This window comes from Sceloporus undulatus, chromosome 1 (assembly GCF_019175285.1).
Source record: "Sceloporus undulatus isolate JIND9_A2432 ecotype Alabama chromosome 1, SceUnd_v1.1, whole genome shotgun sequence".
Taxonomy (NCBI): domain Eukaryota; kingdom Metazoa; phylum Chordata; class Lepidosauria; order Squamata; family Phrynosomatidae; genus Sceloporus; species Sceloporus undulatus.
In genome coordinates this window covers 5,941,581-5,960,770 of record NC_056522.1, presented here as the reverse complement: position 1 = coordinate 5,960,770, position 19,190 = coordinate 5,941,581, and the positions used below count along the sequence as shown (strand labels likewise).

At 40.4% G+C, this 19,190-nt stretch overlaps 1 protein-coding gene across 3 annotated transcripts in view; it reads right to left on the bottom strand.

Annotated features, from left to right (window-relative positions):
* MSRA (methionine sulfoxide reductase A) overlaps positions 1-19,190 on the bottom strand; it is a 328,226-nt gene that overhangs the window by 180,594 nt on the left and 128,442 nt on the right. For all 3 annotated transcript variants that reach the window (XM_042442879.1, XM_042442869.1, XM_042442887.1), the window contains exon 3: positions 6,155-6,274. In XM_042442879.1, the coding sequence (XP_042298813.1) occupies positions 6,155-6,274 (120 nt within the window). The remainder of the gene's footprint in view (positions 1-6,154; positions 6,275-19,190) is intronic.

The following is a 19,190-nucleotide window of genomic DNA, read 5'->3' as shown; positions in this document are numbered from 1 at the left end:
TGGTGTTCATTGTTGTGCTATTCCACCTTTCCCAGCTAGTGCTTTGGCCAAGCTACAGCATTCTGCCAACATGCCTTCAGACCAAATGCACATGAATCACAGAAAGTTTCATCCTCTGCAGAAAAGTGGACCATACCCACTCGGCATGATTCAGTATAAGAACGACAGAGCATCAAAAACAGAGACAGCTCTTCAGGATGTAATACAGTGGACCCTTGTTATACGCTGGGGTTTGGTTCCAAGATCCCCCGTGGGTAACAAAATCCATGGATGCTCAAGTCCCATTAAATATAATAACATAGAAAAATAGTGTCCCTTATAAAAAATGGAAAATTAAGGTTTGATATTTGAAATTTATACTTTTTTTTTAACATTTTCAAACCATGGATGCTTGAATCTGTGTATAAAAAAATCTGTGTATACGAAGGGCCGACTGTATTGAGACACACATTCAAAATCATTCCAATAAAAATACTATAATAGGAGTGTGTGCATTTACTTATTTCCCCCTTCTCTCCAAATCTGAAAACCTTTAATAAGCAACTTTAAATAAATATTTGATGCACTTTAGGGTTTTAAATCTTAAGTTGTGGTGGCCTGCAACAACAAAAGATATTTAAAGGAGGTCCGTGGCAAAGAAAAAGTTAAGAACTGCTGTTTTAAAGTGTTCATTTGTATACCACACTGAGACCTTGTGATATAGGGTGGGATATAAATGTTAAACTAATAAATAGTAAATAAATAAATAATACAAACAATGTGAAAGCTTTCTAATTTACGTTCCTGAGAAAAGAAAACCTGAAGGGAAACAGAACATTTTTTTTAAAAAATGTGAAATGTTATGGGAGTTTGGTTAGCATGGACTCAAGAGTCATCTTGCTCCTTCTACGCCTGGCTTTGGTTGGTGGAATTCATAGTTCAAGTAAAAAAAGAATCCAAAATAAAACAAAAAAAGGAGAGAGATGGTGTAAAGGCTTGATTGTTGTGCTATGACTCTGGGAGAGCAGAGTTTGAATCCCTGCGCAACCATGAAAACACACCGGATGGCATCAGGCAAGCCGCACTCTCTCAGCCTCAGAGCAGGACCATGGTAGACCTCCTCCGAATAAATCTTGCTGAGAAAACCTCCCAACAAGGTCACTATAAATGGGAGTTGATTTGAGACATTTAACAAGAAAAAACAAAGTATTACCTACAAGCCACAACTCTGCCCATTCCAGTTCTAGGGGACACAGTGGGGATTTTGTGAATACTTTGTCTCCTTCTAAAACGTACCCCAGAATTTACTCATCATAACCTATGGTTTTACACTGCTGTTGAACAGTTGAAAATGATGAGCAAGTTACCTCCAAAGAAGTCTACCTCTGCTCTTTCTGATTTTGTCACTGAGAAACCCCTCCTAAAAGTCTAAGGAACTCAAATGCACAGTTTGAAACTATTAGTAATTATTCCTCTTTTTTGTCAAATAAATTTCCCTATTTAATACAATAAAATAATGGATATCAGTAATGGCTAGACTTTCCATGCCATGCAAACACCAGGCCTTCTTTCTAATCATACAAGACACTTTGACAAGTTGACCCATCCACCACTTGGCACAGGCGAGCCAAGCTAACCATGAAAACCAACAGAAAGATGAAGCAAAACACACAGAAAAATCTGGAATGATCAAGGCCACAAAGCATACTGACAGACTGCACTGAATCTGTAAACTAGTCATTTTAAGTCTGACACTCTATTCTTATAAGAGAGGCTTGAAAAAATAGAGACAAAAGGCCTGACGATAATCTGTTCTTCCTACAATGGCCTGAACAAGAAAAGAAAACATTCTGAGACATTCTCGTTGTGCTCTGAAGACTTTAATCTTGTTATCTTCTTCATTCTCTTCTCAAAACCAAGTATGCTCACAAGCTATAGAAAATAGAGGCTAATGTTTGTAGTCTAGTTATGCAACTGAAGTACTGTACTATATAAAGGTAGACAACAAGGTGTAATAGTATCTCAGTTATATTACCAGGATAATTGTATCTTTCTTCTCCAAGTTATATCTCCATATGAATGCTGAAAATCCCACTAAAAAGGTTTCATGTACTGAATAATGGAAGAAACTAAGGAGGAGACAATAACCTTTGTCTAGTGCTGTATAGATTACAATCAACTGATCAAACATCACAAACATCAATCAATAAACATCACAATAAATCATCAAATTGTAAAGGTAAATAATAGTTAAAATTTCACATATAAAATTATATTAAAAAGAAAAATAAAATTTTAAAGTAAAGGTTTGATCAGTTATTATTATTATTATTATTATTATTATTATTATTATTATTATCTTCCTCTCTTCCTACTGCCTTCCAACTTTCCAAGCATTAGCATCTTTTCTAGTGAGTCATGCTTTCTCATGATGTGGTGTACTCCACAGTAATATTTGAAGTCACTTTTATCCCATGAATATGAAGCCAAAGCCAATGACAAAGAACACAGTAAGGCTTGTCGTATGTGCCTGTGCGTATGCTCTTGTAGCATCTCAGCTGGATGACTGCTATGTGCTTTATGTGGGCCTACCTTTGAAAATGGTTCAGAAAGTTCAGATAGTTCAAAACAGAGCTACTACAGCCCTTTGCTAACTGGAACTAGTCCATGCAATCAGGCAATGCTGGTGTTTCTAGCTCACAGTCAGTTCCACTGAAAGTGTTGGTGTTGTCCTTTAAAGTTCTGAATTCCTTGTTGCTAGAGTATCTCAAAGAACTTCACACAAGCATTTGGCTGGACACTAAATCCATCTCCAGAAGCCTTCCTATGAATATTCCAACCAAAGAAATTAGCTGAGTGGCAAGAGAAAGGCCTTTCTCTGTTGAGATGCCTCATATATGAGATATGCTCCCAAAGGAGGCTTGCCTGATTTCTAGTCTGGCACCAAGCAAAGTCCTTTCTTTTCTTCTTTAAGATTACATGGCTTATGAAATCTTCTCCTGTGCTGTTTTTACTGTACTACATTATAACATATTGGGGATGGGTATAACTACACACAGAGACACACACCCCTCAATCAGGTTTTTCTGGATGGTGCTGATTGTCAGATCAATCTATTTTCTGATCCAGATATAGTATAGGCATTAATACATTTTGGTCTACGACAGGGGTGGGGAACCTATGGCCCTTCAGGTTCTGATGAACTACCACTCCCATCATGCATCACCATCATCCAAGCTGAAGGATGTTTTATCCAGGCTCATGAGGGCTCAGTTGTAGCTCCTCCCCTTATGGTGATGCTACATGCATGTATGACCTTTGCCAGGAAATGCACAGACAAAATACATGCTTTTAAATTCTGTAGGATTTCTCAAGGGCTTTTGATACCACTAACCACAATATTCTTCTAGACCATATGGGTGGAGTGGGTTGGAGAGTGTGTGATAGGCACTGTTTTGCAGGGATTTCCAACTTTCCTGGAGGGTTCATTCCAGAAGAAGATGGTGGGGAATACTGCTATGGTATCCCACACAGTCTTGTCCGCCATGCTATTTAACATCTACATGAAAACTCTGGAGGAAACTCTCTTGGGTCTTGAAATTTAGTACCATAAATATGCATCATTAAATGACACCCTACTCTATCTGTCCTCTCTGTCATAATCCAAGAAAGATGCTCACATACTGTATTGTTATCTGTTATTGATACAGGGCAAAAGGGTTGCAATTTAATAGACAAATATATATTCAGATAGATATATTTAGATGGTAGAAAGGCAGATTGGGGAATTGGGGTCCACTGAATTTCAAATGGAGCTGGACTCAAAAATATCCAACCACCTGGGGGGGGGGGAACGACTGAAATTTGATACATTCCCACACTAGCACATCACAATCTAATAACTCCATGACATTCTGTATGTAGAGAGATCTTGTAGCACATTTGAGACTAACTGAAAGAAAGAAACTGGCAACATGAGCTTTTGTAGACTTTAGTCTACTTCCTCAGATACATTTGGTGGAGTGGAAGCCAGGGACAGACATATATATGCCATTGGTATGTAAGAATGTCAATTCAAATTACAAATCCTTTGTGTATGGAAATGAAATGGCAAGTCCAGTTTTAACGATGGTCTGTGAACAAAGGCATTGGGAACTAGCTTTTGTGCATGGAGATGAAGTGGCAAATCCAGTTTGGCAATGGAACTAGCCAGTGGTGAAGAGAACAGATGAATGTAAGACGTCCCCATGAGGATGGGGCCAGATAGTCTTGAAATGTGTAAAGCGAGCCAGGAAGCCATTATCTTTGTTCAATCCATTGCAGAGGGACTGATAATGCTATTTATTTACAGTAAACCTTGCATGTTTTGGTGAGAAATTCTGACATACTCAACTTGAATAAAATAATCACTAACAGCCAACTTGCTTTCCACCATGTCTACACATTTAAGCAACCCAGTAACAGATTATTCTCTTCTGTCTTTTAGATAATTACTTTTCTTATTACATTATTTTGGGTCTCACATTGGGAGAAAGATGGGATATAAGTCAAAAATAAGGTGACTGATTTTAGCAGATCAGTTTTTGTTACCAGACTGACTTCAATAAGCTAGCTAATCTTGGTCGTAGAGTAAGTGATTTCTTTTATGACACTTTCATTGATTTTTGGTTTTGATAGTTATCTGCTTTGTTTGCAGAGGATGAGGAAATGGAAGAAGAAGAGGAAGAGATTAAACGGTTTGTAACAGACGAACAAACAATGAACAAACTGCCAGACAATCACTGGGATAGCTGATGGTATAGACTGCAAACAAAGTAGTAGTTAATAATCGTTCCATAGAGGCTACAAAATAAAATAAAAAAACTAGGGGTATCTCTCAGAAAAAGATAACACTAATTGTGGGACCAGCATAATTTGTCAAACAACATTGTAGGTATCATGGCAAGAAAGTTAACTGTAGGCTGCATACATTTAAAGTGCTATTAATTTCCAAAGATCACTCATGCGCATTAAAAAATAAACTGACAGTTGTTGAGAAAAAGCATTAGAGGTGACTGAGTTAAACACAGGTCACCTAAATAACTTTTGGGGAAACATAACTAAATGATAAATAATGTTTAAAACACATACTGCCCCATATAATTACTTTTTAAAAAGCTACCCTATATTCCAGAAAATTACATGGATACATATTCAAGTCTGAATTAGAAGTATAATGCAAAAACATTCTGGTTTCAAGAAAACTGCAGTGTGTGGGTGAGGAGGGATGGTAATTGCAGTGAAACAGCTGATGAACCACGAAGTTTTCTCTCCATCAGATTTTGGTTCCACTTGAGATGTGCAGATTTCAAATTGCTTATGAATACATTGATAAACAAGAAATTGTTCTGAACATCTGTAAGTAAACTATGAAGAGATATTTCATAGTGAATGAACATCACAGGTTTCACATAATGGCTGCCAAGAAACATGTATTTGTGTATTTAGTCAAATGCATTGGAAATAGCTCAAAAAACATATTCATTGCAAATGCCTTTTTCACATTTGCATCTGTACAACAATTTACTGTGGTGCAAAAATAATTCCCTATCAGGGTAGTTATTGGCTTCAGAAATCTGAGCGGCCCAATGGCTGCTTCAGTTCAATGCAATATGCCATCTATCTTGTAAAAAAAAAGATGATGTATATAACCATCTTTACAATAAAAATACATCATAAAGCACAGTAATGCATTCCTAGTTTTGGCTAATGATCTGCTAGAATCAAAATTGAGGCTAAGCTATGAAAGGGTTAAAGTGAGTGGTTGCTATAATTTAACATATGAACAATCATACTTTCAGGCAGAGCTTGTGCTACGTAAGACACTTTTGTGTCATCTGATAATAAAACACTCTCTTTTACTAAGATACATTCTGGGAGGTCTGTTGCCCCAAGTGGTTATACTGCATGATCAGAGAGACATGCTCCAAGATCCCTGGCTGCAGTGACACTGGGACACATCTCTTGGATCCTAAGTAGGATTGGCTGGTTTAAACCAGGATGGTTTAAGTCATGGTTTAACTATGGCTTCATATGTTTATATGCCATTATTCTCAATTTACTATGTACTTGTTTGTTTCTAAACATTGCAGTATTTCATTAACAGGCTTACCATTTACAAAAGAGCCTGTCTTACCTGAACAAACCTCCTCATAGGTGGGATTCGGGGTGTGTCCACCTGCATAACCAACTTGAGTTGAGTAGACTCCTTTTTGCCTCCAGAATTTCCTCTCTGCTCCCCAGAAGCAGCCCATCCCTGCATGAAACACAAGTATTATTACAATTTTTAAAGAATTTGCAAGTAGCTTTTCTATTGAAAAACTGAATGTTCAAGGAAACATACATCAGAGTTATAAATATATTGATAAACAGTTTTTTTATGCAACAAGAATATAAAACAAAAGCATAGCATTTATGTTGTTGTGTGCAGTCAAGCTGTTTCTGGCTAATGGTGATCATATCATGGGGTTTTCTGGGGCTGAGAGAGTATGACCCAAATCCAGTAGGTTTGCATGGCCAAGTGGGGGGTCAAACCCTGATCTCCAGAGTCGTAGTCCAATGATCAAACAATTACACAATGCTGGCTCTCACGTAAAGCAATAACAAAAACCACAGTCCTAAAAATAGATTTCATCAGAGTCCATTTGCAAATACCTTAGGAAACAGAACAGGTTTCAAACTGGAAGAAGGCCCACCACAGGCTTTGAAGTTAGGCAAAGATCAATCCATGGGGACAAACAAGATTTTGTCCGAATGTAGTTACCAGTCCCTTGCAGAAGACCAGAAGGTGTGTTCATAAGATCATGATTCAGAGGCATGAATGCAGTATAGCACAGGAACTGTCCAGAAGGCTGCTAGAATTAGAAGCTGATCTATTTGGGTTGTTGCACTGTGATGGCCAGGAACACAAGGCCCTTGAAGACAGAGGTGTCCAGTAGCAGGGATGTATCTGAAAGAGTTCCCATTCCTGAACTGGGGTCCTCTGCTTTGGATCTTACACTCTACTTGTGAGACCTCCAATCATCTTGCTACCATCCTCTGAGGAGTTGACCTCAGATGCCTTTACAGAACAAACAGATCCGAAGAAGCAACCCCAACCAGAAATCCATTCCTCAAATCCTCACACAAATATACACACTCTGGAGTAGGCCGGTGCTATAGCGAAGGCTAATGACTCTTTACTAAAGATTACTAGAGACTTGGAAAAGTATTTACATTTATATTATTAACTGAAGTAAATGATTTTCATTGGATTTCAGCTTTAACTTAATTCCAGAACCATGTTATTAATTAAATGGTAAGTAGTGTTAAAGAACAAAAAAAATTAAAATTTCCCAGTTGTTTCTTTACTCAAAGTCTAGTTTTCTTGAACTTTTGCAGATTAATCTCTCTGGGTTGGTGAATTACTTTGTTTAGGTCACAGATTCCAAACCACTTGTTTCAGTTCATGATTATAATATAGCAGTTTAGATAACCCTCAGATTAAAAGACTGCAAGCCCATGAATAGTAAGGGCAGCTTGGAAAGTAGGTAATCATCTTTGTATCCTAGTGATCTTCATGTATTCTACACTTGACACCTCATTTGTCCCAAGAAACTAAATTTTGAAGCTCCATTCCGGAATGCTTGCTGGGATCCACATGGGGATCAGTAAAACAAAGAAGTCTAGGAAGGATAAGGAGATACGATTATGAGGGAGGGAGAACCAAGAGAAGGTTTTTTGATGGTGAGGATAGGAAATGGGATTTTCAAAAATTCATGCAGCTGTTTCCTTGATTCCCTGGACTAGGAGGGAGGTGGCTTATAAATAAACAGAATAATAATAATAATAATAATAATAATAATAATAATAATAATAATAATATTCTTCCCCCACAGCTCAAATGTGGGTGGAATGGGCAGGAGGAAAATCACAGGTGGCATTTTTCAGCTTCAGTTTGAAAAGTCTTTTGCTGCAAGCATTTAATTCAAATTTAAACAGGTATTTAATCAGAAACATAACCATTTTTCCTAGTCTAACTTAAATGCAACTGAATTGGATTTTTAAGCGTTGTTTACTAAACACAGAGACCCTTTTCTACTAACATGCCTATATCTGCTCCTGACACCGCATTTGTGGAGTGGGAGTTTTCTGAAAGACATTCCTAGCCAGCCGACCGAATGCTGAGAGTAGCTCCAGGCCAGTGCCAGAGTAGAGAGAGACTGTAGTGCAGCTGCACAACTGCTCTCCAAAGTGCTGAAACATCACCCAAAGTTCCCAGCTGCAGTTTTGAATCAGCTCCGTCCTGTGCCTGCACCTATTAGCTGCCTCACATCATGCCCTGAGCCACTGCCCAGAGGAGACATTGTTGTCTTTGTGAATCTTCAAGTCATTCCTGACTTATGATGACCCTAAGGTGAACCTTTTACAGGATCTTCTCTACAAGATTTGTTCAGAGGGGGTTTGCCATAATCTTTGTCTGAGGCTGAGAAAGTATGACTTGTCCAAGGTTACCCAGTGGGTTTCCATGGCTGAGTTGGGAGTCGAACCCTGGTCTCCAGAGTCCTAGTCCAGTGTTCAAACCACTGCACCACACCGGCTCCCCTAACAGCAGAACCCCACAACAGACCAAAACAACTCATGCAGCGACTTCTGCATTTTGGATGCGGAACACAAAAGCGCCAATGAAACCACTCAAGGCTTTCTAGAAAGCATGGCCTAAAAGGTTCTGCTTCACACCTTCCCAACACAGACCAAAAATGAAGCAATGTTGATGACAGTCTCCTTGGATGACTCCAGTAGGGAGGGAGGAATGCAAGACAGCAAAAGCAGACCTTGGAAAATTACTTTCAAAAGTAACTCATTATGTAACTCATCACAGAACACCCCCCCCCAAAAAAAAACTGTTTTTATTATTAGAAAAATCCACACAGCACCACCAATGAAGTAAATTTTATTATATCAGGCCAAGGTCCAGAGGTTGTATCCATTATGCTTCCCCCCATCTGCCCATCCTAGGTATTTTAGTCCCAGAAGAGGTCTTTTTCCAGACCTGGAAGTAAACTGGAATTTACTTCTGATTTTGAAAAAATGCCTTCCTTGGATCTAAATATGTTGAGGAGAAAAACAAGGAGAGGTTTGGGGGGGGGGGCATTTTGAGGTCTTTGTTTTCAAAATATAGGGCCTTGAGGCCCACAGTATCCCAGTAGGGGCTATATGCACTGTTTCCCCCCTCCCTTAACTAGACTCATCACAAATATGGGAATCTCATTAAATTCACATTTGATCATAATACAAAGTTTTAAAATGCTGATTCTTCCTCACTTCCCATGACCTATTTTACCCCCTACAAAAAACCTGCTTTCAAACTGCTCAGTCTTTGGTAAAAAAGAAATATCCCCATCTATGTAAAAGCTGGAAGGCTGGTTAAATGGCAATCACACATATTTTAACAGCATAATTTTCTTTTAGCTGATTAGCAAACTGTCAAAACACAATAATTTGTATTAATGGCAAACATTCATTTAATGTTCTGCTTCCTGGCATCTGCAATCTTTAAAGGTGGCAGAGCCATAATTACCTAAATTAGAGATCATACAGGAAGAGGGGGAAACCCTCTCATGCTAGCCAGTTCATGCATGCAAATAATATTCAAAGTGCACATGTTGGTTCACCAACATGGCCAGTTAGCCAGTATATCAGAGCTGCAACTTGAACAGAATTTGCCAACTGGGACAATCTGCAGGTATGATTTAGCCCCCCAAAAGAACAGAAAAACACTGTTGCCTGGGAATTCTCCCCAGGAAGCTGAATACTCCCAAGAAGGCAACAAACTAAACAGCCAGAATAGTATTACTGTAATAGGAAGCACCTTGAGTCTGTTTATTCTGTGGTCTGCTGCCCCACAAGATACTGACGTCAAAAAAATAATATGCCAACCTAACAAGAAAGACTTCATACTGAAAAGGGGAAAAGTGACTTTCTTTTCTGAATGCCAAGATTCCTACTTACGTAGTGAAGGGGTTTTCATGTGTGTTGCCTACTGCTGGGCAAGTTCGTTGACAACTGTTTATGCTAGCTATTTTGCCTCTCCCACTCCTTTCATGTTAAAGACCCAAGGCGAATGCCAAAATGGAAGCCATTGGGGGTAACAGTTGAATGGTATTGTCATGAATACAAAAACTTCATATATAACAGCAAAGATTTGAGCACAGTGGACCCTTCCCATCTGCAGGGGTTCAGTTCCATCCTCCCCACCACCACAGATACAAAAATGTGGATGGTCATGCCCCATATTGTTCTATGGTGGTGATGTGCATGAGGATGCATCAGTGCATCCACATGCCCACACCACCATTGAATACTATGGGGTGCAGCAATCTGCAAGCAGTCAAATCTGCAGATCACCAGCCTGGCAATTCAAAGTGTTTGAATTTTCAAGAGCTATGTGGATTTCAGCTTCAAACCTCAGGCCATCCCAAGTAACTGTTGCTGAAATATTAAAATATTATTTGAAACATGACAGAAAAAAATAAATCACTAAACTCATTTGGCTAGATTGCTATGCTTGTATCATTATTATTATTATTATTATTAACCTTTATTTATGAAGCGCTGTAAATTTACACAGCGCTGTACATGCAATCTTTTTAGTTAGATGGTTCCCTGCCCTCGGGCTTACAATCAGATGATGTTTTATCTTAAAAAGGGTACTGTATAGTTCTTCAAGTAATTTTCAAAGAAGTAGCTGTGTCAGTCTCTTGCAGCATAAAAAAAGAGGAAGGGAGAAAGAATGTAGCAGAACCTTTAAGACTAACTGGTGTTTGTTTTCACATGTGCCTTTGTGGATATAAACCCACTTCTTCAGAGGCAATAGAGATGGGTTTATACCCACAAAAGCTCAAGCTGAAATAAAAACCAGTTAGTCTTAAAGGTGGTTGCTGCATTCCTTTTGTCCGCCTCACACTCTTTTACTCCTTTTTATTCTTCAAATTGGAAGCCTATTAAATTGGGATTGCTCTCTCCCTATGTAGATAAACATAGTTGAGCAACAGAGCACATCATCTGCATGGCAGATGGTCCTGGATTTAATCCCCAGCATTTCCAGGTACAAAAATCTTAAAACGGCAATGATGAGAATGCCTCCAACCCAAATCCCTAGTGGGTTACTGTCAGTTGGAATAGGCAGTGAGCTAGGAAAATATGGTGTAGCTTCATATGTTCACATTTCCACCCATTTCAACTGACCAATCTCATTGTGCAAACTTTTTAAATGGTAGGAAGAAAGAAACTAAATATTCTGGGTTTGGGGCGTATTTGTTATCAAACTAGAAGATGCTCTCCATCTCTCTTTTGAACTGGATACAATCTGACATCCTGAGCTGCATCCTTTCTGTTTCTCCTGCTTCAAGTTATTTTGAGGTTAGGACCTCTCTAGAAGTGAATCAGAACAGCTGCCTGCTGCCTCCTTCCAATTTCAAAGTTTCTCTAAAAGCTCAGTTAACAGAACAAAGGCAGATCTGCCGTCAAACAGATCACAAAGGCATGGCCTTCCTTTGAAACTTCAGAAACAAACTTCAAACTGAAGTCATGTTCTCTGTCCGGCTCTTATCTTTGTTGCTGGATGAAATGTACTAAAAACAAAGAGACAGAATCAAGATAATTGTACTTCCAGAATATTCTGTATCTGGAAATAGACAAGAAGACAGAGAAGAGAGTGTGAGGAACTGTATTCTGGACCCCAAAACCCTCTGTTTCCCAGTAGTTAGGCTACTGTACATTAGAAAGTTCCACTTTTATTACAGGATATTTTTATTGTTGCTTATGTGACCTGGAAGCTCACATAAGCAACTTGACATGGCCACAAGTTCTAGAAAGGGGGAAATGGAATATAGAATTATGTCATCAGATGGAGGAATCCAGGAGACTGAAAGATGCAATATTACTGTACTGACTCAGAATGAATGAAGTTGCATTAAATACTCCCAAAGCAGTCTTCATTGAACACCTAACAAATTAACAAATTCTCAACCAATGAATGTAATTTATCCAGCATAGGTCGTCTCAGAAGGTATATCCAACTATAGTCAATAAAGCCAGATTTACTTCCTGCACACTCTCAACCCCCAGAATCCAACTTCCGCTTCTGTCCAGCAACACTGGGGAGTATATCACACGGAGTTTTTGGGTGGTTTTGTAGCTCAGTTCCAGCTCACTTCCGAAGTGATTGCACTTCCAACAATGTGGTTTCATCTCACAAAGGGACTGTTTTATCAGACGCCATTGATTTCTATAGGAGCCCCTTGCGAACTGCTTCAGCAGCGTTTCTGAAGTCACTCCTCATTTTGCTTAAAACGGAAAAAAGTGGCTTCAGAGAATTCGCTTCCTGGCTGCCTTCGATTGCACTGAGAATTGGTCTGGTGTGGAAAAGCACTCCGATGCCACCCCCCTTGGCCCCTGTGTCCTGCTCTGTCATCCCCCTCCTCCTCCTTCATGCCATCTCCTCCTCTCTGTCAACCAGCCGATCCCATCATCCCCTGCATCCCCTGCGTCCTCCTAGACCCCAATCTGCTCTCCTCCTGCAGCCTCCCACCAATCCCATCATCCCTGACTTCTCCTAGACCCCATCTGCTCCTCTCCTTCACCCTGACACCTAACCCATCATCCCCTGACTGCTCCTGCATCCCCATCTTGCCCCCTCTGCCACCTATCCCATCATCCCGACTGCTCCTGCATCCTGATCCCAGCAACCCCCAGCCACCTATCCCATCATCCCCTGACTGCTCCTGCATCCTGATGCTGGCCCCAGCGACCCCCAGCCACCTATCCCATCATCCCCTGACTGCTCCTGCATCCTGATTCTGGCCCCAGCAACCCACGGACACCTATCCCATCACCCCTGACTGCTCCTGCATCCTGATCCTGGCCCCAGCAACCCCCAGACACCTATCCCATCATCCCCTGACTGCTCCTGCATCCAGATCCTGGCTCCAGCAACCGCCAGCCACCTATCCCATAATCCCCTGACTGCTCCTGCATCCTGATCCTGGCCCCAGCAACCCCCAGCGAGCTATCCCATCATCCCCTGCCTTCTCCTAGATCTCGATGAAGGATGACAGCTAAGGAGGAGGCAGGGAAGGAGGACAGCGTCCAGAGCCCCACTGAGCATGTGCAAGGGGGCCGATTTGAATCGTTGACCCCCTCACAGTATGCTCTGGTGTGGTAATACAATGTGCACTCACTCTCCATTGCTTGAGTCCGCATCATGTGACTTGCTTGGAATCGAACTGACTTCTCTTCTCCCGCACTTCGGAAGGGCAACAGAAAGGCAACCAGGTGTGGAAAAACATGACATTTTAACCTCAATCCGAATTGCTAGAGAGGAGTGACTCTGGATCTGGTGTGGAAAAACATCACGCTTTGCATTGGTAGAACAGGAGTGACTGCGGATCTGACCTGCAAACCCCCCCCCCCCCCCATGTGTGATAAGGTCCTATAACTGGATACAGCAACAGAAACACCATGGGATCAACCAGCACTGTCAGATCACACAGCTCAGACTGTTTACTGATTCGTAAAACGGATGCTTCACACCTCAGTACAACTAGCCCTTCCAGGGCAAGTTAGCACTGCTATCCTTTTCAGGGCTAGCTGTCATTCTGTGGGAAAGTGGAATTTGAGAGATCAGCCTCTGCAACAGATTAATACACTGCTGAGTTATAGGCCAGTGAATGTTCTGAGAGCATAAGATAAAATTTTACAGCTAAAGCTCAGAAGGGATGGAACAAAGAATGCCTGAACAAGAAACAGCTGGAAGCCATATTTAAACATTAGCCTTTTCCTCACAGCATGGGGACTACTGTACATTCTCCAAAAATGCCAGTCTCCAGAAAACAGATGCATAATCCCAGCATTAAGGCTTGTTCCTATCACATGTACCACACACCACTGAGGGATGAGCTGAAGCTTGTTTATCCAAACCATGTGATATACCTAGGGGCCCCACTCCCTAGGAGAAGGAAAGGTGCATGCCACAGATGTGAAGATATACATTTGATATTACAGATGCTGTCCATTTTACTTGTCTCTCTCCTGCAATATTCGCATGGGAAGCATGTGCTCTCTTGCTGAGCCACAGCTCTTCAAATGATAAATAGGAAGCTGCTTTATACAAAGACCACCATTTCACCTTGCTCAGTATTCTCTATAACAACCATCTCCAGAGTTTCAGACAGGGATTGCAGAAAACCATGTAGGCTTGGTTCAGTGAAGCATGCTTCTGTGCACCGGGAAGGTTCACAACATCTGTAAGAGCACCAGAAATGGCTGGGGAGATGTGTTTGACTTGGTGGTTCATAACCTGTACAGTCCTAAGCAGACTGAAGCAAACAGTATGTCCTCCTAGTAGCTTCTGATGCTTTGATCAGGCAAGGCAGGTTGCACTTTACAAGGGAATGTGGCACACAGACAAGTGTAAATGCAAACACAGACACTCGTTTCATCCCATCTGACCTAAAAGGAAATTTCTTCCAGAGCTCAGATCTGATCCAACAAGCCTTTTCTATGAGAAATATTATGGAGATAAGCCTCCAGATTACTTCTCTTCTTACTTGAAGATGTCCCTGATGCTCCAGAGGAGCAGAAAGTGCAAAATATACTATATCTTCTCTTTCTCTCTCTTTTTAATTGCTATTTATTTATCTCTTGAGCCCAGTGGAAGGCTTTGCTTCCACAACTATTCCAGCAGAAATATTCAAGAATTCTAAAAGAACATTACATTTTTGAAAACAGCATTTTACAAATCAAAAAAGTCTCTTTTGAAAATCAACTCGGTATGCATCAGATCAAACTAAATATGCATTACAAAAGATAAAGACTCCACAAGCTGAGTAGATGAAAAATAAATGTAAAAAGCAGTATGTCAGACTGAAAAATACAAATTGTGATACCTCAAGAAACAGATCATAAAAGAGAGTATAAACATGACTAACAAAGTCCTGGAGGACATGCACCCCATGGGGTTTATAGCTGCATTCCCTTTTTCTTCAGGAACAAAAATGGAGGGAAAAGTGGATAAAGATAAATATGTGATCCTTTGAAATAAGAGAATGTTAATGCAACTTCAATCAAGGACAGTTCCCTTTATTATTGCACAGTGTACTTCAAAGAGTGTCCTTGGTAATGTCACAGTGGCTGCAAGTGTTTTGAAGGCATCTGAAGCCCAGCTCCTTTGTTTCTCCAAGCCTCGTGTAACTATTCTAGTGCAAAACGAAAATATATCACATCAAAATTGGAAACATTTTGAATTGCAGCCCTTTGCTCTCTCTTTGTACTAGAGTAAATAATTATGAGCACAGGAGATTGATAAAGAGTTTATTCTGAGTTTTATGGAAAACATATTTGATCTCAAGAGCTAGGAATGTCTTTTGCTTAGCAAATTCTGTAAAACTGAACACCAGTATTACCTGGGGACTTCAATTCTTTTGTCTTTACCAGGATGCTTGGAAGAACCCAGTTGTTTTCAAGGCCTGCTGTAGCTTTGGCCTGACATCCAGCTTTACCTAGAAAGGGCCCCAACACAGCAGTCTATAAGATTGAAAGTCCACAGACGTATCTGAACAGCTACTTCGGCAGCCACCTTGGGATTTGCACCCTCCACTTCATGAATGTTCAAATAGCTAGCATTGGTTTGCCATCTAACTAACTGGCACTCAGATGTTCAAATAACTAGCATTGATTTACCACCTATCTAACCAGCACTCAGAAGACAGTGACCAAAAGACATTGGCAGGACAATAAGGAAAGAAAGCAATAAAACATGGAGAAGATCTTTTCAAGACAGTATTTTGGGAAAGGCCAAAGTAGTTAAGAGTATAGATATCATATCACTTTCACTGAGGACCAAACTGGATGTGACATTAATTGCATAATAGCAATGCACTTTTTAAAATTGTGTCACAGAAGCCACATGGACGCTGAGCAGAACTGAGATGATTGTATAAGAAATGGAAAAATGGGGAAATCACCAAAGAGGAATTCAAACAAATAGCAAGCACATGTAGGGATAAAGTCAGGAAAGCTAAAGTGCAAATGAACTCAGGCTTGCTAGAGAAGTTAAGAACAATAAAAAGGGCATTTTTGGATATGTCCGCAGCAAAAGGAAGAAGAAGGAAACGGTAGGGCCACTCCGTGGAGAAGATGGCAAAATGCTAACAGAAGACAGAGAAAAGGCAGAATTACTCAACACCTTCTTTGCCTCAGTCTTCTCAGAAAAGGCAAAGGGTGCTCAACCTGAGGATAATGGAGCAGAGGACAGAATAGGGGAATTTCAGCACAGAATAAGTAAAGAGATAGTACAGGGATACCTTGTTAATCTAAATGAATTTAAGTCTCCAAGACCAGATGAACTACATCCAAGAGCATTAAAAGAACTGGCAAATGTAATATCGGAGCCATTGGCAATAATCTTTGAAAACTCCTGGACAACAGCAGAAATCCCAGCCGACTGGCGGAGGGCAAACGTTGTCCCCATCTTCAAAAGGGGAAAAAAGAGGATCCCAACAATTATCGTCCAGTTAGTCAGACATCAATACCAGGAAAGATACTAGAGCAGATCATTAAACAGAGAGTCTGTGAACATCTAGAAGGCAATGCCATAACCACAAAAAGTCAACATGGGTTTCAGAGAAAAAAGTCATGCCAGACAAATCTTTGATAAAATTACCAGCTTGGTAGATGCTGTGGATATAGTATATCTTGATTTCAGTAAGGCCTTTGACAAGGTTCCCCATGACATTCTTGCAAACAAGCTTGTAAAATGTGGGCTAGACAAAGGAACTGTTATATGGATCTGTAATTGGTTGACCAGCCGAACCCAAAAGGTGCTCAGCAATGGCTACTTTTCATCCTGGAGAGAAGTGACCAGTGGGGTCCCACAGGGCTCTGTCCTGGGCCCAGTGCTATTCAACATCTTTATCAAATTTGCAGATGACACCAAATTAGGAGGAACAGCTAATACCCCGGAGGACAGGATCAACATTCAAAATGATCTGAATAGACTAGAAAGCTGGGCCAAAGCTAACAAAATGAAATCCAACACAGAGAAATATAAGGTACTGCACTTAGGGCAGAAAAATGAAATGCACAGATATAGGATGGAGGACACCTGGCTGAATGAAACTACGTGTGAAAGGGATCTGGGAGTCCAAGTAGACCACAAGTTGAACATGAGTCAACAGTGCGATGCGGCAGCTAACAAGGCCAACGTGATTTTAGGCTGCATCAATAAAAGTATAGTGTCTAGATCAAGAGAAATTTATTAACAACCTTCACAATGAAGCCCAAGATGTAAACTTTCCTTAGTAAATACAAAATAGGCGTATGAAGTCGCCCTCATTTTTGAAATTACCGAATCATTACATTAATGTGAAAGCGACTCGTTACACAACATATGGGAGCTTTGCTCGCTGGGGAAAGGTAGCCCGTATAAACCAAGGGATAATACTACAACACAGCAAGTACACAAATAGTACCCAATTTTCAAAGAAGCAGGGATGTGGCCTGTAAAGTCATAATGATATCACTGCGCTCTTAAGTGGCCCGGGTCATTAAGGAACAGGAGCTTTGTTTTGGGAGGGAAATAAGAGTATTAACTGGAAGAACAAACTAACACTGTAAATAACAGAAAATAATGAGCAAACAAGAGCCTTTACCATCGGGTGCCTTTGGAAACCTGGACTTCTAGCAGCTGCAGTCCATTCCTGGTGTTCATGGTGTGTGCGACTTCCACCTTTTCCCAGCTAGTGGTTTTGGCCAAGCTACAGCAATTCGCCAAACATGCCTTCAGACCAAATGCAATGAATCACAGAAAGTTGCATCCCCTCTGGGCAGAAAAGTGGACAATACCCACTCGCATGATTCATATAAGACGACAGAGCATCAAAGAAGCAGAGACAGCTCTCAGGATGTAATACATGGACCATTGTTATACGCTGGGGTTTTGGTTTCCAAGCTCTCCCGGGGGTAAAAAATCCATGGATGCTCAAGTCCCAATTAAATATAATAACATAGAAAAATAGTTGTCCATATAAAAAATGGACATTAAGTTTGACTATTTGACAGTTAAATACGTTTTTTTTTACATTTTCAAACCATGGATGGCTTGCATCTGTTATAAAAAAATCTGTGGTATACGAAGGGCCCCGCATGTATGAGACAAAACACCTTCAAAATCATTCCAAGAAAAATACTATATAGATGTGTGCATTTACGTATTTTTTCCCCCTTCTCTCCAAAGCTGGAAAACCTTTAATAAGTCAACTTTAATAAATATTTGATGCACGTTAGGGTTTTGAAATCTTAAGTGTGGTGGCTGCAAACAAACAAAAGATATTTAAAGGAGGTCCCGTGGCAAAGAAAAAGTTAAGACGCTGTTTTAAAGTGTTTCATTTGTTTATACAACCGCTGAGAACCCTTGTGAATAGGGTGGGATATAAATGTTACTAATAAATAGGAAATAAATAAATAATACAAACAAGTGAAAGCTTTTTCTAATTGACGTTCCTGAGAAAAGAAAACCGGAAGGGAAAAGAACATTTTTTTTTAAAAATGTGAAATGTTATGGGATTTTTGGTTAGCATGGACTCAAGAGTTCATCTTCTGCCTTCGACGCCTGGCTTTGGTTTGGTGAATTCATAGTTCAAAGTAAAAAAAGAGCCAGAAATAAAACAAAAAAGGGAGAGCTGGTGTAAGAAAGGCTTTGATTGTTTGCTATGACTCTGTGAGAGCAGAGTTTGAAAAATCCCGCGCAACCATGAAACACACACCGATGCAATCAGGCAAGCCGCCTCTCTCAGCCTCAGAGCAGGACCAGGGTAAGAACTCCTCCGAATAAATCTTGCTGAGAAAACCTCCCCGCAACAAGGTCACGATAAATGGGAGTTTTGATTTGAGACATTTAACAAGAAAAAAACAAGTATTATCCTAAAAGCCAACAAGCTCTGCCCATATCCTATTCTAGGGGGACACAGTGGGGATTTTGTGAATACTTTGTCTCCTCCTTCTAAAACGGACCCCAGAATTACTCATCATAACCTATGGTTTGAACACTGCTGTTGACAGTTTGAAAAATGATGACAAGTTACCTCCAAAGAAGTCTACCTCTGGCGTCTTTCCTGATTTTGTCACTGAGAAAC